Consider the following 19,978-nt stretch of genomic DNA (forward strand, 5'->3'; position numbering starts at 1 on the left):
TCGAAGTTGTTTTGAAAAGCTTTGTTTCTTTTCGGAACTATACGAGGGTTTCCACCTGTTTAAAAAATCAAATTCAATTTGAATTAAGGGAATTAGGTAAGAGAAATTTGTATTTATCACCATATGAGCGACAAATGAAAAAAGGTTTCGGTAAGTAGAAGTATTTTGAATAGGCTTGCCATCAGCTTGAAATGTCGAATTTAGTTTACTTATACACAAGTTACAAGAAATATTAAAATATGGATGTCAAACGAAGGAGTAATAAGAAACCTTTAGTTTGAACGCAAAGAATATTTTTGAGCTGTTGGAAGATGGTTACCAACTGTTTAAAAAGTTATTTTCAAATTATTAATAAGTTAAATGAATTAATAAAATATGGGTATCAATTGAAGGGGGTTTGACAAATTTTTTACTTCTGAGCCATATTTAGCGGGGTTTTCACATGTTTGAAAAGTCGAATTCCATTCAATTCATCAGTTAATTAAAATATGTATCGCAGTCTCCGGCGAAGGAGGGTTAACAACGATTCAACTTGAAAAAGCTTTTGAAGAGGGCTGCCACCTGTTTGAAAGGTGTAATTCATTTAACTTATACAAAAAGTATATGAAATATAAAACAGCAAACAGTCAAACAAAGTATTAACATATCTTTAGTTAACTTTTTGAATGTTTGAAGAGGGTTGCCACGTGTTTAAAATGTTACATTCAAAATATTCAAAAAGTTGGATGAATTAATAAAAATGGGTATCGATCAAAATGGGTTTGAGAGGCTTTATTTCTGACCTTTATTTAGGAGCATTGTAGCAAAAGTACTTCAATTGGAGCTTTTTGTTTTCACAAATTTTCATTCGTTCAATTAGGGCTTTTTAAAAAGTGGCAAAAACTAGCTATTTTTTGAGTTACGGTTCTAAATTTTTTAGGGAACCCATCTTCCCATCTTAGTATAAGCTTCTTAGGAATGCAAAAAAAAAAAAAATTTCGAAAAAAATGTCAGTTGGGGGCTTTCTACATTTCATCAGCGATATGTACATGCGTACCAACTTTCTAAATTTTACTTCATTCATCGTGTACTGAGAGTTAGAAGGAGACAAGCACTGCTTAAAATATTACTCTCTTATGTTCACTGGTTACTCCTACATCTCACCGGTTTCTTTAGAATATCAACCAAATAAATAAAAACTAAAAGTGTGAGGAAAAGAAATTCCGAGTTTAGTATGTTTTATCTCTTGTACATATATGTACATACTTATGTAAGTAATAACTTAAAAAGTCTCGCAAACAAATTGTCAGCATACGTATCTACATTTTCACTAAGACGCACATCCGCTAACATCCATAGAAAATTCTTACAAACACATTTGCCAAAACGTTGTCTGTTTTTATTTTTCTCATCTAAAAATTTCTAAAAATATGTGAGTAAATGTGTATCGATGTTTATTGCGGTGCAAAATGTGCGTCAAATTTTAAAAGTTTTACATAGATGCCCTCATAAGTACTTACATCAAACGCATCGTTTCAAGCTCGCAGGAAGATAAGTATAATCACAATCGTAACGTAATTCTAAAGCGTTGATAAGTGTTTCTTCCATACTTCAAGTTCTTCGTATTCACGTCTATCTGCCTCCTTTTCTCTTCTTCTTAAAGAGGCCTTCATTTTCTTAACAGTGCTTACCTATCAGTTGGCAGCAAGTGGGCGGTCGAAGCCTATCAACTCTGTCGCTGTACCATTTGTATGAGTAATGCGTGCAAATTTTGTCAAAAAAATTAACCTGAATTGAAGTCTAAAGTTTCTCCACAAAATTTCTACCTAGTTTCGAAGCGACTTATTAGGTGCCAAGTAATTTTTTTTACCTCGGCATTTTTAGATTTTTTACAAAACCAAAACAAAATCAGTCTGGTTATAAATAAAAAATAAACACTTTTAGTTCCTTTAGATTCTGCAACGCCTAAAAATTAATTGCTGTTTGCGTTTTAATCCATTCTATTCCATATTTGTACAATATTTATTTTCTAGAGTTGTAGCAATTTTAGTTAGACCTTCACTTGCCTTATCTTCCAAGATCTTCATCTAAATCAGGCTCCATACTGGTTGTTCACAATACTGGCGACAAAGCTGAAAATTCTCTTCTTAAATATCATGCTATCATAAGCACATTAGTATAGGGGCAAATCTCACGTGTTGTTTTTCTTAGTATCCCTTCCTTCTGTCGGCAGGAAAAAAACGCTAAAGCATTCTTCTTGCACTTACATAAATCAATGGAGTTCCAGAAATAAGTACAATGAAATATGAATTAAGTATTCGAACCAGTTTAGCCTTAGAACATTTATTTAGGCGCAAAACTACAGAAATTACTAATTTTTCATGGACACACGAAAATATCGGAATTGTTTTTTTAATAACGAAATTAAAAAAAAAATTGCAGCATGCAGAATATCTCTCGCAGCTATTTGGCAATTTTTTTAAATTTGGCGATTTTGTTCTCATTTTAATAATTTTAGATACTTCAAAATGTTCAAAGTAAACGGTGAAAATGTTCTTTTTGCTAAAACGAACGAATTTATAATGATAAAAACATAAGATCATTGAGAGGCAGTCTGAATATAAAAGTTCAAAGCTCAACCTCACACACTTATCATCATTTTCGATCTCTAACATTAGCAGTTGTGAACAATTTAATTTTTTAACCGACTTCACAAAAAGGAGAAGGTTATCAATTCGTCGGAATATTTTTTTTTGTATGTAACCGCATAACCTTGGACCTCGGTAACCGATTTCTATGATTTTTTTTTTTACAAGAAAGGAGTTTAAATCCGATCATTGGATCATGCAAAAATTAACGATAATCTTAAAGTTGTATATGAGAATTGAAATCGGTTTTGTTTTTTGCTTTAAAATTACTTGTTTATTTTCAACATTATATGATTTTAAAATGCTTGTAAACTTCAAAAAAAAATCATGGCCGACGAATTGAGAGAATGAATTTACCTTGAAATGTTTTGATCATGGAATTTAGTGTAATAAAACTCGTATGTCACCAAATGACCAAGAACACATCGAGTTAAATATTACTGTGATTCGAAAAACTAAAATTCCATTTTAATTAGCAAACTCGAAATTATTCTAAAATTGGTATATATGTGCATTCGATGACCATCCGTACCTTACTTCAGAAGACAGTTCTTTTTCCCATCATGATGCCATTTGGCTTTAATTTTGTCCTTTTTTTCAATACTTGTCATTTAAAAAGACTTTTTTCCAATACGATGTCAGACATAATGCATTTCATATGTTATAACCTATTAGATACAAACTTTGAAAAAAGGACAAAAATGTCATACAAATTTAAAAACTCATCCTTGTAATTTGCCGCATCGGGGCGAGTGCATTCACCATTTTTATTAATGTAGTAGAAAAAAGAAAATAAAGAATGTGCAGATTCGCGGCAGGTATTCACCAAAACTAAGTTTAAGTTACGTTGACTGCTACTCTATACAGGAAATTTATTCGACTATCACTAGCGTGGCCCGCTGTGTACCTTATCTTATTTTCCCGTACACAGATCAGAAGGTTGTGAATACTCAAGGATTTTTAGTGCGCTTGGCATAGATAAGAGATGCTTTTGCCAGGACGACCAATAAAAAGAGATCTAAGCCATAGTTTGTTTGAAGATAATTTGCTTGATGGCATGTGGAGTAGGATTGAATGACTACCGATTAATTCCTTTCCCTGCCACCTCTTTCGCAATTCTATTTCTAGAGATATTTCTGTGCCTAGGAACCTGGATTACATTCTTTCTGCTCTTGAATTGCTGCCTTCGAAAAGGCATTGCTACAGTGTAGATATTGGGCTTGATGCATGAAAAGTGAGCTTAAGCTCCGACTCGATTTTCAGTACAAGTTCTTGAACTTGAACTCACTTCAGCTTATGTGGCACCACAGTAGTCTGGTAGATGCAAGCTAATACTTAAAAGTAACTTGCTATTCCGAATGCATGATGTTGCCCACTTTATGATTTAGCTTAGAGCTATCGCTAAAACTTGAACTGGAACTATAGTCTAGCTTTTACGCTGTACATTTCGCTCCCAACGGGAATTCTTTTCGAAAAACTTACTTTCCAAGCAGGAAAGTATGATTTTTGCCTAGTACCATTTCAGTTAGACTGGAGTTTGTCGTTAGAAGATTATTTTTAAATAATATGACCTTTAAGTTCAGGCGTGCGAGTAAACGTGTACGATTCCTGCGTATGGTGCAACGGTGCGTATACGTTACATAAGCAACTACGGGTATATGAGCATGAGTGGTTGTAGTTTGGTTCCTCAACTTTTCTGGACAAAACCTGTAAAACTGTCAAAAAGCAAAATTGCTCTCAGAGAAAGAGAGAAAAAAAAGTACGGGATCGCATTGCGGGTAAAAACTGGTAAAACTGTCAAATACACCCTGGGCGCCATTTTTCGTTTACATGGCAGTGTTTTATCATTTGGCGATCTGGTAAATTATACGCAAATACACAAGAAATTAACAAAAATACTTTCAGAACTTGATATTTCTTCGTTACGATGTATTTTATAGGGTGAAAATTCAGATGTACTTTTGCTTTTGCTTATTCAACTTTCAAATCGTTTGAACAGCTGATGGTTTGACAACTTTACCAGCAGAAATTCTTAGGGTAAAATCTTGCAACTTCTTCCAAAGATAGGACCAATTTTACTCTCAAATTTTTCCCCTACTTTGCCAGATAACCGAATAAGGGAACGCAAATTATTTACTTTTTTTACTACCTACATATATATGTAATGTAAAATACGTTTTTGTCGAAAAATGTAAAAAATCATGAGATTTGCTCATATACATTCATGATATGTACACATATATATTCCTATTACCATTTAAATTCACTGCGCTTATTAAACGTGCAATTTTAAAATTTTTTCTTACAAGTTTTAATTTATTTAGTTAAATAAATCACAAAAACAAGATTTAATGCCACGACAGAAATAATTATAATTAATTTTTAATGCGTTGTCCAACCCCAGAAAAACAAAATCAAAGAAAAAACTTTTGAATATTATAGTTACTTTTCTGCAAAAAAAAAGAGTAAAAGCGTAGAGTAAAATGTGCATCTGTGGAAAACTTTGTGCTGCAGCCAAAGTTTTGTGACACCAAAAAGTTGCTGTATAGTATCAACTAAAAGCTCAAAAAAAAAAGATAAACAAAAAAACAACAATAAAGACTTTTTAATCAGTGAGAAGTGCAAACGGAACTTTATAAACCTGGCGTACGTATCTATAAAAGATCCACTTTTCTCTTCGTCTTAATTGGCGTTCTAACCGCGCAAGCGATTCAGGGCGAGTCCAACAAAGCACGCCAGTTGTTATTCCACTGTGCCATCTTACACCAACTGGAAATGGCAAGTGAAGCCAAATCCTTCTACACTTGATTTTTTCATCGCAGAAAAGACATTCATTTGGAAAATACGTCAAAACTATCTAAACCTTTTGTAACTACTATTCATTATAACATTACATATATTTACCCGTAAAACGCTTAAAAAAATTGTTTACTAGAAGTGTGCAAAACCCTTGATTTACTACTTTTAATGAGAATCCTCCTTGTAGTGAGCATATTTTGATCACATATACTGATTAAGTTGGTGGAAATTTTTTTAAAAAATAAATATAAAAAATATAAAAATTAAATAAAAAATAGAAAATTTACCTTAACTGGTCCAAATATCACTTAACTTAATCAGCTGACCACAAGTGTATGTGTAACGAACATATTATTAAATTTTATAAGGTTAATAAAATCTTAACTGAAAACTACTCAAATTAAGTAATTTTCTATAATCCATTTTATTTATGTGCATATATTTTTTTGATTTATTTTATTCTGAACATGATATACTTAGTACATGTAAACAAAAAAATTATAGACATTATATAGAGACAAAAAAAATAGCCAAAACTGTTCAAATGTCACTTAGCTTATGCTTTAACAATAATGTATATTTATTAATAAGAACCAAAATTTTAATACAATTTAACTAATAATTTCTATCCTTCTGATTAAATTTCTTTTCATACTTCGTCCTTGAAATTGCATACATTAACCGGACAAAAATTTTACACATGCAAATGGGCTTCACAACTCGGTCAACATTGTCATGGTCAATGTCAATAATGTCTGAAATACGATATCAATGGCGGCATTACAACATCATTCTGCTTCTAACAACAAACAAACAAACAAAAAAAAAAACCTGCCACTCTGAATGCTGCCAACAACGGCATGTGGGCAATGGCATCGCAAACTGACAAACATGGCGAATATTTGTGTGAATGAACACAGATCCACCACAAGTGACACTGTCGTTGGGCTCAACACTCAAACCGGATGACATTAAAGAAGGCGATGATGTTTACTTTGAGTGCCATATAAAGGCCAATCCAAAGGAACATCGCATTACGTGGTCACATGATGTGAGTTTTACATATGCATACGAGTACATACATAAATGCCCTTTTATGAACATACATACATACATACATATACATATATGCACGTGGATTTCCTTATATGTAGATGCATACATACTAGAGTGGTTCAAAAAACACTATTCTGGGAAATTTAAAAACGCTACACCAAAATATTATTCTTTGTGATAAAAAAAGAGACACGTATTTTTGTATTTTGGAAAAAAAGTTTTTGGGAGGTTGTTGTTGTTGTTTAAACAGCACACAGAATCCCAAAAGAGTACCTGGGTCATTCCGGTTACGTAGACCCGACTGTTTTGGTCGCGCTGGTCGGTTTTTATAAAAAAGCTGATGTAGGTACTAAATTTTTTTCATGTTATGTTGAAATGCAGCTAAAAATATTGTTTTCACATGTAATTACTCAAGCATGGTTGGAGAGCATTGCCTTAATTACATACCTGTATTGGACAAATGGAAAATATGCTTTCGAAAAGAGACTACTAAAATTAAGTCGTTAATACTGAACGGTTTACGCATTTTCATGGATTGAAACTTATTACCAGGGGGTTTATGGGATTGCTAATTAGGAATCTGAAGTCAGTTTTACAAATTAAAAATGGCGGATCCCCAATGGCTATTGGATTTGTTCAAAACTCGGCACTCGGGAGTTTTTGGGGACGCTGATTACGTCAATTTTTAATTTCAAAATGGCGGATCCAATAAATAAAAAACCGACCAACACCACCTCCTAAAAACTTCTTTTTAATAAAAAAATAAGTTTTATTTTTATGACGAATAACAGTGATTTGAGGTAGCGTTTATAAATTAAAAGAAGAAAAAAAAAAAACAAAAGTTGTTTGAACCACTCTAATACATACATGTCGTCGCTTTAAATGCAAAAAATTGGTAACAACCGTCATCGTTGAAATGCAAAAGGTTATATCTAGTAAAAAATTCAAAACTTCACTTTTTGATTTGTATGATGGACTTCATCGAATTACAACTCCTCACATCATTTTATGAAAAAAAGTAAAATACTTGTCACAACTTTTTCCATTTCATTTACGATGTTGTTACGTCTTTTTGCATTTCAAGTGACGATATTAACGTTATATTTGCTCGATGGTTTTTCTGCGTTTTATTGCCAGTTTATGGTACGAATAGATTTTTCTTTCAGAAGTATGAAGTTAGCAATATTTAGTAATCAAAGGCCTAAATATGTACATACCTACCAAGGCGCATTTTCATGGAACATTGGGTTAGTTTATTCTTTAATTTGTGGCGTGCTTTTTGATATTTATGAAAGGATTTTTAATGCCAGAAGTACAGTGCCGAAGGGCGCTTGCAGTTAGAAAACCACTTTTGATCGAACCTGGGCATAAGAGTGGCCACGCACCTCTACCGATTTTGCTACTAAGCTTTTTTTAGAGCACAATAGATCTCTTGGTCGCAGTGCATACCTCTATTAATTATCTACTACGCTTTTAGCTCGTAGTTATTATAAATAAATGCTTTTACAGCTCTTAAAATAAAATGTAACATAAAGTTATAGATTTCAACAAAAACGCCAATATTCAGGATGAACTCTTGCACGTAACTTTATGTTACAATACATCTGAAAATACAATCAAAAATTAAAAATCTCTATTTTTTTGTTGCTAGTGTGACTGAAAAAATGTCAGCGACTTGCTTTTCACGTAACAATAATAACCAAAATTAATTTAGCTGAAGCCTGTGTTAAAAATATACAAAAATTCTAACTACTCGATTAGGCTTTACAGCAGCAAATCCTGTATAATAGCGTACGTTCTGGACATCAGTCACTAGATCGCCATGGGTGCTCTTGCAGAAGGTGGCCCGTGTCTTGAAATCTACCGTAAGTCGCCTAATCCTCCCGATAAAATTTTTGGGCATTTTTACTGCCGGACAACATCGCAAGCTCTACGCACTCACGTAACTCAGGCTTCTGTCTCGCTTCTCTATACCGCTATAGTTCCCTATAACCATCCCACATGGCTATCATTGCGCCCAATGCACATTGTGGTCCTGTAGGCAGCATATATATACATATTCTCTGCAGCATATCTCTGACTACTTCCTCGGTAGTGGTACTTACTGGGCGAGAAATGTGGTTCCACTGCTCGCATATGTCGGTTTCTCAAAAACTGCCCTCAGCGAGCAGGAGTGGGAGTCTTTGCATTGTCGACAGCACAGAGGGCGCATATCTTGGCTGCAACAAGATAGTGGTCTAAGTTGATGTTCGGCTCTCGGAGTGTACATAGTACATTACAAGCCCGTCGATTCGTGCCTTCCGTCTATCACAACATGGCTGATTTGGCTTCTCATTTTTTGACTTGAAGCTATGTAGCTTGATGGATCTTTTTATGCTGGAACTAGGCACTAATATGTATCGGGTTCCAGCGAATGTCCGTTATCGGACATATCGTCATGGAGTCTGAATTTTCCGACAGTAGCGCCAAAGATTCATTCTTTTCCAACCAGTGCATTGAAGTCAACAAGCAAGATATTGATATCGGGGCGGGGGCAGCACTCATAGAAGAGATCCTTGGACGCCTCGTCCTTCTCTTTCGCCGGTGCATTGGCGCAGCTGAGCGAAATGTTGGAGAATCTCTCATTGATACGGATTGTGGCTAGACGTGGGGCCACCCCTGGTGAATGACAGTACTCGGCGACGGAGTCTCTCTTCAACCATAAATCTAGCTGTAGTAGACACGTTTTGTGCTTTTCCCGTCCAACGCATTTCTTGGATGGCGGTGATGTAAACCTTTGTCGTCATGAGACAGAGGCAGCTTTCCCATTAAGTATCCGAATATTCCAGGTGCATTCTCTCAAATCATAGTCCTTTAAACATTTGCCGTGTTCGTCATCAAAAGAAGGAGGTCTCATCCGAGGCATGTTGTTTGTTTGCATGGGGCGGGGTAATTGGTAGTCAAAAGCTTTACCCAACGTGAACTTCTGCACACGAAACCATCCTCTACTAACACTGGTATATCTTCAGTGATTGCAATTATTTGTCCACCCTCTGCATTCCAAAGTATTGGAACGAATGCTTGTAGTATGCCAAGGGAGATCAATACCCGGTTGGCGCTATACACACTTGTGAAGATTCACTTGTCATAGAAGACAGAGAGAAAACATGAAATATTAAGTATATACATACATAAGTAATTGTAAATGTAATACGGGTGGAAAAAGCAGCTAGAATTAGCAAAAATAATTGCAGCAAATTCCTGGAAAATATTTTGTTCCGAAATTTAGTAAAAAGGCAATAACTATATATATAATAATAATTTTATAAAGATATTTCAAATATAAAAGCTTTTTTCTTAAAACGTAATCAACAATAAATCACCTTGACTATGGAAAACCTTTCTCTGATAAAAAGCTTTTAAAGCACTCACTCTTCACAAATAAAACGAAAAATGACTCGAACTCACAGACTTTACTGCAACACAATTGCTTATGCACTAACGTATGAGCTCTAAAAGAATACAAATAGGTACAAGTACATATATATATATACATACATACACATCTACGTACATATGTAATAGCTGCAATCCAGTATTCGGTCCACACGAACGCCAGATGAAACACACATAAAGAAAAGACTAAAAAATGCTTAATAATAAGAGGCGCAAATACCACGACGAATGCAATTTAACCGCCCACCCACAGACCTGAGTAAGCTGCTCACATTTCGTGCGTTGCCGCTGCTTCCTATTTGTTTTTGTTTTTGTTTTTTTTTTTTTTTGTCACATATTTGGTTTTCGGTGTCGGAAAATAACTACTCACATTTTGCCTACGGGTAAAACAGCTCGTATAAATGCAGTTATTATTCATTTTATGACAAATTTCCAGTGCATTTTCATGGGAGCAAGAAGCAGCTCACACTGGGGCACACAAATGCAGCACTGACATGTGCTTTCATACCATGCATGTGTACATTAGGGTGATCCACAAATGCATGTGAAAAAAGTAGAGACCGAATTTTAAAGCACTAACTGCCTTGGATTATTTTATATCGAAAAAAAGTACACCTGTTTTTTTCCGAAAACGAAAAATATTTTTTGGTCGCTCAAAGCGCTCAAAGTTTTCCGTGTATTTTATATGGCTATACATTTATTATTTTTCGTGAAAATGGTATAGAATTCCTAAAAATCCATATTTTGTTTCTCTTCAGGTGACTTCTAAGAATAATACGAAATTGCTTATTTTAAAACTTTTTATTACAAGCAACTTATTATGGGTCTCCAAATTGCGCTTTTTCTGGTTTTAGTGGACTTATAAAAACACTTTTTACCAAAAAATGGTTAAATAAACAGTTGGGTATTATTACTGGAAGTCTCCTGAAGAGAAAGAAAGTTTTAAAATCGAAAAACATTGGTTTTAACGAAATGTTTTTTTTAATTTCACATAATTGTTTCGATATAGAACAATCCGAGGGGCTAAGGGAATTAAAATTTCGACTTTACTCTTTTTTGCCACCCTAATGTACATAAATACGAATATAAAAATGTCCATACATATATGTATGTATGCAGGGAAATGCAACTGTGTGCGCATAGCTGAAAGCTGCGTTATATTAACGGATGTGCACGTATGCCTTTGAAGTCGGTTGCCAGCACTATCGGCTGAACGTGCATACATATGTATGTATGTATGTACCTATGTAAATAAAAAAATAAGTATAGATTTTACACATTTGTTAAACACACCTACATAGTGTTTACTGGCTCACATCCATTCCTTCGTATGTTTTTTTTTAAGATATTTTAAATGCCATCGTCCCTTGAGTATTTTTCATAAACCCACATGTTTCTTTATTTTACACACATATGCGTCGACTCTTGTATAAGCATGCATATTTATAGACGCGTATTTGTATTCTTGTATTTATGCATTTATATTTATTTTCATTTGCGGTGCTGTTCATATGCAAAAATTGTTTGCGCAAATCATAACAACGAAATGACAACACAACAGTGGCAGCTCGAAAACAAATAAAAAAATATATAAACAATAGATGCTCATACTGCTACTGATGCAATATACCTATGTATGTGCACTTACATATATATGTATAGTATATTCGAGTGTATTGCAAGTATCTAGTATAAACATATCTTAATAATATAGAGGACTACAATTTCAAAACTTAAGTTTTTATAAATTTTATCATACAAGTAGTAAGCTTGATAAGCAGAAATGTTCAGTTTAATTACTAAAATTTATGAAAAAAAAATCAATTTTTTTGACCAATTACGACGTGATGGACATTTGCGCCACTTTAAAGCACATAGCTGTTTTTAAACACGATTCAAATTTGCTTTTGGCGGTATGGAATCGTATGCAATTCGTACATAATATTGTCGTTAGGCCTAGATGCAATATACAGAAGTTGGGGACTCGATCAGTCCGGTGCTCCTATAATGTAATGAAAAATGGCCAGAAACACTTTTATTGGATTTTTGTAATGAAAATTAATGCTAAGTGGTGAGTGGACACGTATTTTGTACAAACCATGAAATTGCCAGGATGAGAACTGTTTTTTCGGTCAGCGTATGAACTTGACTCCATGCACTTTTTCAATGTTTCGATGGGTGATTTCCAATGAAAGATTGTATATACAAGAAATAATTTCATTTGTATACATTATGGAAATTTGCATAAAATACTAAATTGCAAGGAGGATGGTTCCGTGCACAGAAGTCCTCGTACGTGGGGAAATTTTTTGACAGCCAATCACCTGGGAGTGACCAGAAGTGATTCTTATGAGCACGGTTCGCATCGCAGCTTACAACAACTGGATATTTATATCGACGTATCCTCTGGTAAGAGACCAAATACCCGTTTGGAACCGAGCTAAAGTGAGAAGGCGCAAAACTTCGCGTGCGCTGGGTTTGGGTCCCGCCACGTTAAAACCCCGCCCAATGAAAAGTGAGAAAAAGCCTCCGATAAGACCCCCTTTTTTGACTACGACCACGGCAAACGTATAGAGGGACTTTGGTTTGAGGGTATTCACCTGGAATATCCGGACCCTTTATGGGGAAAGTGCATATATCCACTGCTGGATATTGTAGTAAAATACCAGGCTGACATCATCGCAGTTCAGGAAATGTGATGGACGGGGCACGTAAAAAAAAATTGTGTACGATATCTACTACAACATCATAGCAAAATTTAGCAGCATATCAGCGTTTCTATGAGTGCCTAGAAGCAGTGCATAAGTGCTGTCCCCGCCGCGATGTTAAAATTGTTCTTGTCGACTTTAGCGTCAAAGTGTGCAAATCGCAACCTAGTTACAGGGCAAGGTTCTCACGCGCCTTTTTGCAATAGAGTGCATCAAGGAATACGCCAAAATTTCGACATCGACATGATGTATTTACGTCGGCTATCCGAGAAGTTTCACTTTCGGCTCTCTACCATGCCAAATCAGACAACTCCTCTTCGTCTGAATTAGTATATGAGCAGTGAGATACCATGCCCCAGTAACTTCGTAGTGGATGTTACCAACCACGCATACAAGCAACTTGAGGAAAAGAGAGAGATATATGATTCCCTGGCTGAGCTGCTCGAAGTCGGCAGCGATGAGCTGGAAGGAAGTGGGTACTAGTTTTTCAGCAGAAATTGCTATTTTCAAACACATCCGATAATTGGAATCTCAGTGTGCTTTGCGCAATCCACAAAAAAGGAGATACCGTTAGTTGTTCCAATTACTCCATATTATTTAGTTCTTGTGAAACAATTGATTGGACCTTATAAGTGTAGCTTCAGACGTGAGAAATCCACCATCAAGGCGACTTTCACAGTTTGCCAGATACTGAAGAAGCCATTAGCAGTTCGACATACGCCATTCTTATGTCGATATTTTGTCCCGTTTTGATGAAAAGAAAGTTAGTTGTTACAGGAATGAAATGCATGTCTAATAATAATTTCTTGTAATCGAAAAAGGAATACGACTATATAGAGTGAGATTGAATATACTGAGTGGAACGAGGTGCAGAGCGATGGGGTAGAGATCTGTACCCAAGTGTATTTCAAATGATCCAATATAGTACGCCACCACTACCAGTGCTGAGGAGTTTCTAGGGCTGAACGCTATCGTAATCCCAACACTGAGCTCGGGCTCACACATTGTTGAATTTTTATTGATGGTTTCAAAACTGACCAGCATCTGGTGTCCATATCGAAAGTAATTGCGACGGGCTTCACTTTTATCTAGGCATGTTCCCTCCATATACCTCGTAACCGTTAAATGCAATACCACGTATAAGGAGGCATAAAAATGCATTTATTTTGGTTAAACTATCTCAATGCTTCCGAACTTCACAAATTATAGTAGAAGCTCGTATTTTGTTTGCTAAGTTAGAAAACTATCCAAAAGTTTTGAAGAAAATAACTTTCTTTAGTCGTTTGTGAAATTTTCACACTATCTTATATGTAAGTATGTATGTGGTATTGCATTAAGCGTATGCACGGTATTGCGCCTCAAGCGAACATTTACAGTACCCAAGATCATGGACTATGGTTTGAGGGTATGCACCTGGAATATGCGGACCCTTTATACCACGTGTTCTGTAATCTCAGCCAAGCCACCCTTAAAACATTGGCCGGCCTACTAACTATTTCCTAACAAATGCTCAAGCTCAATTAATTTGTGTTGGAAAATATAACGCGCTTGTTTCACTATGAGCAGAAATTTGCATCAGCTAGATTTTAAAAATAATAAACATGTCTGATCAGAGTTTAAATGTATAATTGAAATGTGAATTTCTCTAAAATCTTTTAGCTCTTTTTTTATTCAGTTTTTACTTTTTAAAAATAATTCTTTTATTTCAGGGTATTCCTGTCACGCAGAATGTCTCGTGGGGCATCATCATTTCTACTCGTTCGCTTGTTCTACAACGTGTTGCACGCGTACATGCTGGTTTCTATGCGTGTGCAGCGGCCAACGACCGCGGCGAGACACAAAGTTCAATGGTGAATTTGCGAATACGCTGTAAGTGCCAATCACAATCACTATTACGATATATGTATATATATAGAATTTAAAATTTTCTGTCGTGCGTATTCTAGTTCTTATTCATAATTTGCATAAATGCGTTAAAGTGATTGCAAAAATGTAAATTTACTTAGTTACCATTGAAGAGTTGCAAACGAATATGCCTCTATTTGAAATATCACACAATTTTTGGTTGTATTGCAATCGATTGGAAAGTGTCACATTAAAATGCATGTAACACTATTTAATACGGCCAAATGAACAGTGTGGTGACATGTTCGTTTGCATTTTAGCACAGCTATTAGACTCGATTAGACGACGGCGCATACAATGTGAATGCCATCAGCAATAAATTTTCCTCTCACAATAGATATTTGTTTCAGGGCGAGTGTGTTTATTTTGTACATGTGTATGTATGTATGTTGTATGGGCCGTGAGCTCAGCTATATTGCCAACCAGCGAATGCCATAAAGGGTCAGTGACATGTACTGTAATTGCGAACGTTTGCTTCCTAGCGAACGTGTGCTGGTTGAGGACGAATTTACCAACCAAATATTTCGAATTCAAATTAATATGATTTTTTTTTTATGTATGTAATTATATGTATATATACATAAATATTTACATACATATGTATGTAGTTATGCATGTAGCTTTGATTACTCTTGCTGACTTTCGCAAAACTAAAAAACCAAACTAACCCAGTAATAGTGAGGGTTACTGTGTAGTAAATTAATTTTCACTACTTTTTAAGAAACTCGAATATGTAAAAATGAAAGTTTTGGGAAATCAAGTTTGAAATTTTTTTTACGAGTCTTAGCTCTACATTTATGCAATTTAAATTGGAAACTATGTGATTTCCTTGTACGCATGGTATTGCGGGTTTTGGTATAACATAGAACATCCAAATGTTAATCAAGTCAACCCAACTCAACTCAAAACTGATAAATTTGCACATTCGTGCTTCTGGCATAAGAAGGGTGACGACGATATGTACATAAATATACATTTGTACATATATGTAATCACATAGGAAATTTTAACAAACGTTTTCGTCGACTCGTTGTTGCATATCACGGATGTGGCAATAATGTGTCATTTCGAGAGTAAAGTGCATTATTTTGCAAAAATGACAGCGTTAATATTAGAATTTTCTGATTTTCCACCACACTAACCAAATGCTGCAGGAAACAATTACAAAAATAGCAACAAAATTACGCACATGCATACAATTTTGAGTTGAATTTGTTGTTTGAATAATAATATATTAAATATATAAATAACTTCACTTATTACATTTAGGTATAAGTACTATATGTAAGAGCATCAAATTGCAAAAACTACATTTGAATACAAAATTTGAATTATTAATTTAGACAAATGTGTTTTTGGTGGCTTTGCATGCCCTGCGGCGAAAAATACTGGGCATTATGTAATGACTTTTCTGGTTTTTGATGTACTTAAATGAGTAATGATTGAGTAAAAACAGATTATCTATTTCGTTATTGTATGTCCATTACCTGCTTTGTATATTGTTCTAAGATTACATACCTTTAAAATTACCTTGAAATGTAAGGTTTATCAATTTTTGTGTGTGTTTTTCCTAAAACTGTTATCTCTTTAAAAAAGTTTTAAGTGTATTTTTCGGTTCTTGCTGCCGTGGAAATTGATTTCTTGACGCAAGAACAGCAAAAAACAAATAATAGCTTTCTAAAAACTTCTTTGCTTACAGTTTTCAGGTCAAAAAGGTGAGACATTTGAAAACCGCCTACCTTTGAAGGTCATCCTAAAGAACAGGGTAATTTTTCTTTCAACGGGACTACATTTCCTGAATTCTTTATCCCAAAAGCATTAAAATTACGTTACATCTAGTATTTGGTAACTTCTCATAATTTTATAATTTACCAAAAAATTATATAGTTGTCTATTAAAAGTAAGTAAATATTTGACTCCCATACCCTTTAAAGTGTTGCTCTGCGTACGATCTAGTGTGACTGTGTGATGTTATTAGGCATGGTTTCCTGTAATAAGTATTTAAAAAGGGTTATTTTGATGTTGAGTGAAGCAGTCATTTTCTGCGACGCACAATGGGGCCGCTACATAGAGGGCGATTCTCAAAACTCATTTTTCGGAAGTCGGTATTTAAAATACAAAATATGTACCAGCACAGTCATAACAAAGTGCATTATTAAAGGATGTTTTATAATATTTAAGGTTACTATTAGGTTAGAAGGAACTATGCTGTTGGAGAAACAACGTGTGTTGATTGTTTAACAACTTTTCATTATTACACATACGATTTCATTGGTTTCGGAGGTATAAGGAATAACTTGTAAGGTTTTTTCTCTGAGTCTTTTTTAGTTATAACCGCTAGACTTTATTTATAAGTAAACTTAAAAGATTTGCACAAGTACTTTGCCAATTTTTTAGAAAAAATATGTTTTACCGTCTGTATTTATGATTTACTTCCATTCTGATAAATTCCCAAGTAGCACATTGTTGTATAACTTGGTTTAAATTTACGCATTTTGGTATAAATCTGATTAATTGCACCAAAATTCACAAATTTACACCAAGTTATAGATCAGTGTGCTACTTGAATTTTATTCCAGACGTAAACCATTTTTCTATTAAAAATCGCGATTTGTGTAAATTAATATTTAAAAGCCCTTCTAAGCTATTACAGAGCGAGTTCAGCCATGTGGAAGAATATATTTCAAACCGCAGCGGTCTAGCCTCAAAAAGAAAGAAGCTGCAACAATATTTTGGACAATTTCAAGAGTAGCGTTACAATAAAATGAAATATTTGCGCTAGACACAAAAACCAATTTTATGAATCCGAAAAATACGGATGAGAAAAACTCGTAAACAATATCCAGTGGATTTAAAAAAGATAATATAAATTTCAAGTCGCTGTATTTTGATACTGCGGAACTGTGTGACAGCCTTTATCCCTGGAAAACAGTGACAACAACAGTGGACAAAATTTTAATGCATAGTGCCGAAATTATATTGAATTTCCTTTCACCGATTGAGCAATTAAGTGAAGAGGATAGGCATCGCGAACCAAAGAATTTAAAGCTTATCGTGAACGGTTTAGCCGAAAAACCTTAAGGCAAGCTAAACTTGAAGACGTATTTCCCAGTCCAAATGTTTTTTCCGATCCTCTTATAAGAAGTGTTTACAAACCGTAAGAAACAACATTTGGTCCAGAAGTAAAAGACATGCTTTAAGAAGAAAATTTTGAGTATACACATACTGAATCTCATGCCTCTGAAGATTAATTAAATTTTCATCATGCATTGTACCGTTTTCTCAATGTCTATATTGCAAGTAATCTTAGTGTACAATGATTTTATTTTTCAGTGCTAAGAACACGAACGGATTATCTGTTTTTATTCTTTTTCACTTAATATTTTTCAATTTAATAACAAAAAAAATTGTAAAACAGTGTTAGTGCACAAAGCAGTGTTTTAAATTTATAAAAATTATACAATATTTCTCTTTTGGATTTGCCTACAGCATTTTTAGGAGAAAAACCCGTTTACAGACTTTTGAGCATCAACTTGTATGAAGCGATCCATTGTGCGACGTACAGAAAGAATAGTTAGCTTGAACCAATTTCGCTGAAATTTGGCATGTGCTCTAATTTTTCTTATATCTAGGGAATTATTCAATATGGCTATTGCCATGCCAGGTATTTCTTTTCTGTACCAACACACGCCAATTGGAAATGTCAAATGAAGTGAAACCCTTCTCCGTCACAGAGACGGTCTTCCTCTTGCCCTGTTACCAGCATCACGATCCGTGTTGTATATTTACATAGCAGGAACATTTCTATCCGACGAAATGATTTACGTTTTTCCTTTTATTTTCTATTATTGGTCACTTTTATGGATAGTTGTTAACTGGTTGTTCGAAAACGGCTTAAAACCCTGAATCGATTTCAATATTTCACGCACAAGAGCAGACTTTTGAAAGTAATTTACATAAATAAATAGCAGTATCCTATGAACTACGAATTATCCTTTATTAAATAAAAACAAACCTAATTACAACACGTTCAACAGTGGATGTTTTGCCAGAAATTTGGCCATATTTAACATAGCGATACGTTTCTCTTACTACTCAGAAGCTTAGAGTTTTGGTTTCCGAGCAAATGGCATGCGGCTTTCAACTTAACGCGCTTACATACATACTATGTTCATCCAATGAAAATACATACAATTTTCCACTTAACTCATCCTCAGTTCGAGTTAACCTGCCACCAGTTAGCTTTAACAAATAACGTAAAGCAGAATATTTAATAAAACCATTGCGAAATTTTATGTAAAAGCTGAAATAGCTATAAACGTTCTAAAATATACAACATGTCATAATTGCAAGCGCACCACACAATGACTCGTTTAAATAATTAATTTTCGTAATTTAGTTTAATTTTTTTTTATAAAAAAATAGTCTATCCTTTACCGAAAACCGTATAAACGCCGGTTTAAAATTTTGTGCAGTTACTATTGAAGTAAAAAATAATAAATCACAAAATTTCGTGATTTCTAATTAAATTTTATAGAAAGAATTTGAATATGCAGTCATTCAATTGTAGAAAAAAAATTCAACTTTAAATTAGGTTTCCCAAAAAGGTTGTGAAATTCATTTTTGTAGCCCATTAAGTTTAAGTTAAAGTGCGATTTGAAATAATTAAGATTAATCGTTGATCCTTGGCAAACTTTTTTGTTGCCCGTGGTGGGCATTTTTTCCATAAAAAGTATGTAAGTTCGACTATTTTTTAATATTGCAAAAATGAGCTATTATTTTTACAAAAAAATAACCGATTTACTTGTGATTTTTTTACCATTTTTTCTTAAAGAATAAACTATATTTTTATAAATAATAACTAAAATTAAATAGCCAAAATATGAATTGTCAAAACTTGTAAATATGTGTTGCGCATATAATTGTGACACGGAGTGTATGTATGTATATGGCAAACCAACCAACAGCTAACTAATTTACAACGAAGAAATTAAATTCAAATATTTAAAACAAACAACTGCAAAATTTTAAAACGCTTGGGAAAATAATTTCGTTAGCCTCGGTTCAACGGAATGAACTAATTAGTATTTGAAAATATAATTAGTAAAGCGTTTAAAATTGCTAATATTTATTTAATTATTCAAATAGTGAAAGGGGAATAAAAGTAAATAAAAAAACAACAATCCAGATGCTGTTTGATTTTTAAATGGTGTCAATAAGCTAATTGTTGCAAATGAAATTATTAGCACCTGAACCTTTGCTAATATGTAAAATTTTAGCAAAAGATATGAATTTGACAGCAGTTTAAAGCCAAAATAAGGCAACAATCTGCTATAAGACACCGACTACCCACAGTAACTGTAAGTACTTAAAACAGCACTTTTAGAAAACTAGGCTCATTCCTCCGCTTACAACAATCTCACTACGTATTATTGATACTCATACGCC

General features: G+C 34.1%; 1 protein-coding gene across 1 annotated transcript in view; it reads left to right on the forward strand.

Annotated features, from left to right (window-relative positions):
• Window positions 1-19,978, forward strand: part of LOC118750643 (probable WRKY transcription factor protein 1) — a gene marked incomplete at both ends in the record, with an annotated part of 60,723 nt that overhangs the window by 13,013 nt on the left and 27,732 nt on the right. Inside the window, 2 exons of the mRNA XM_036485376.1 lie at window positions 6,347-6,477; window positions 14,335-14,494. Coding sequence (XP_036341269.1) covers window positions 6,347-6,477; window positions 14,335-14,494 — 291 coding nt within the window. The remainder of the gene's footprint in view (window positions 1-6,346; window positions 6,478-14,334; window positions 14,495-19,978) is intronic.

Source organism: Rhagoletis pomonella, unplaced genomic scaffold, assembly GCF_013731165.1.
Source record: "Rhagoletis pomonella isolate Grant_MI unplaced genomic scaffold, Rhpom_1.0 Rhpom_scaffold_00341, whole genome shotgun sequence".
Lineage (NCBI taxonomy): Eukaryota > Metazoa > Arthropoda > Insecta > Diptera > Tephritidae > Rhagoletis > Rhagoletis pomonella.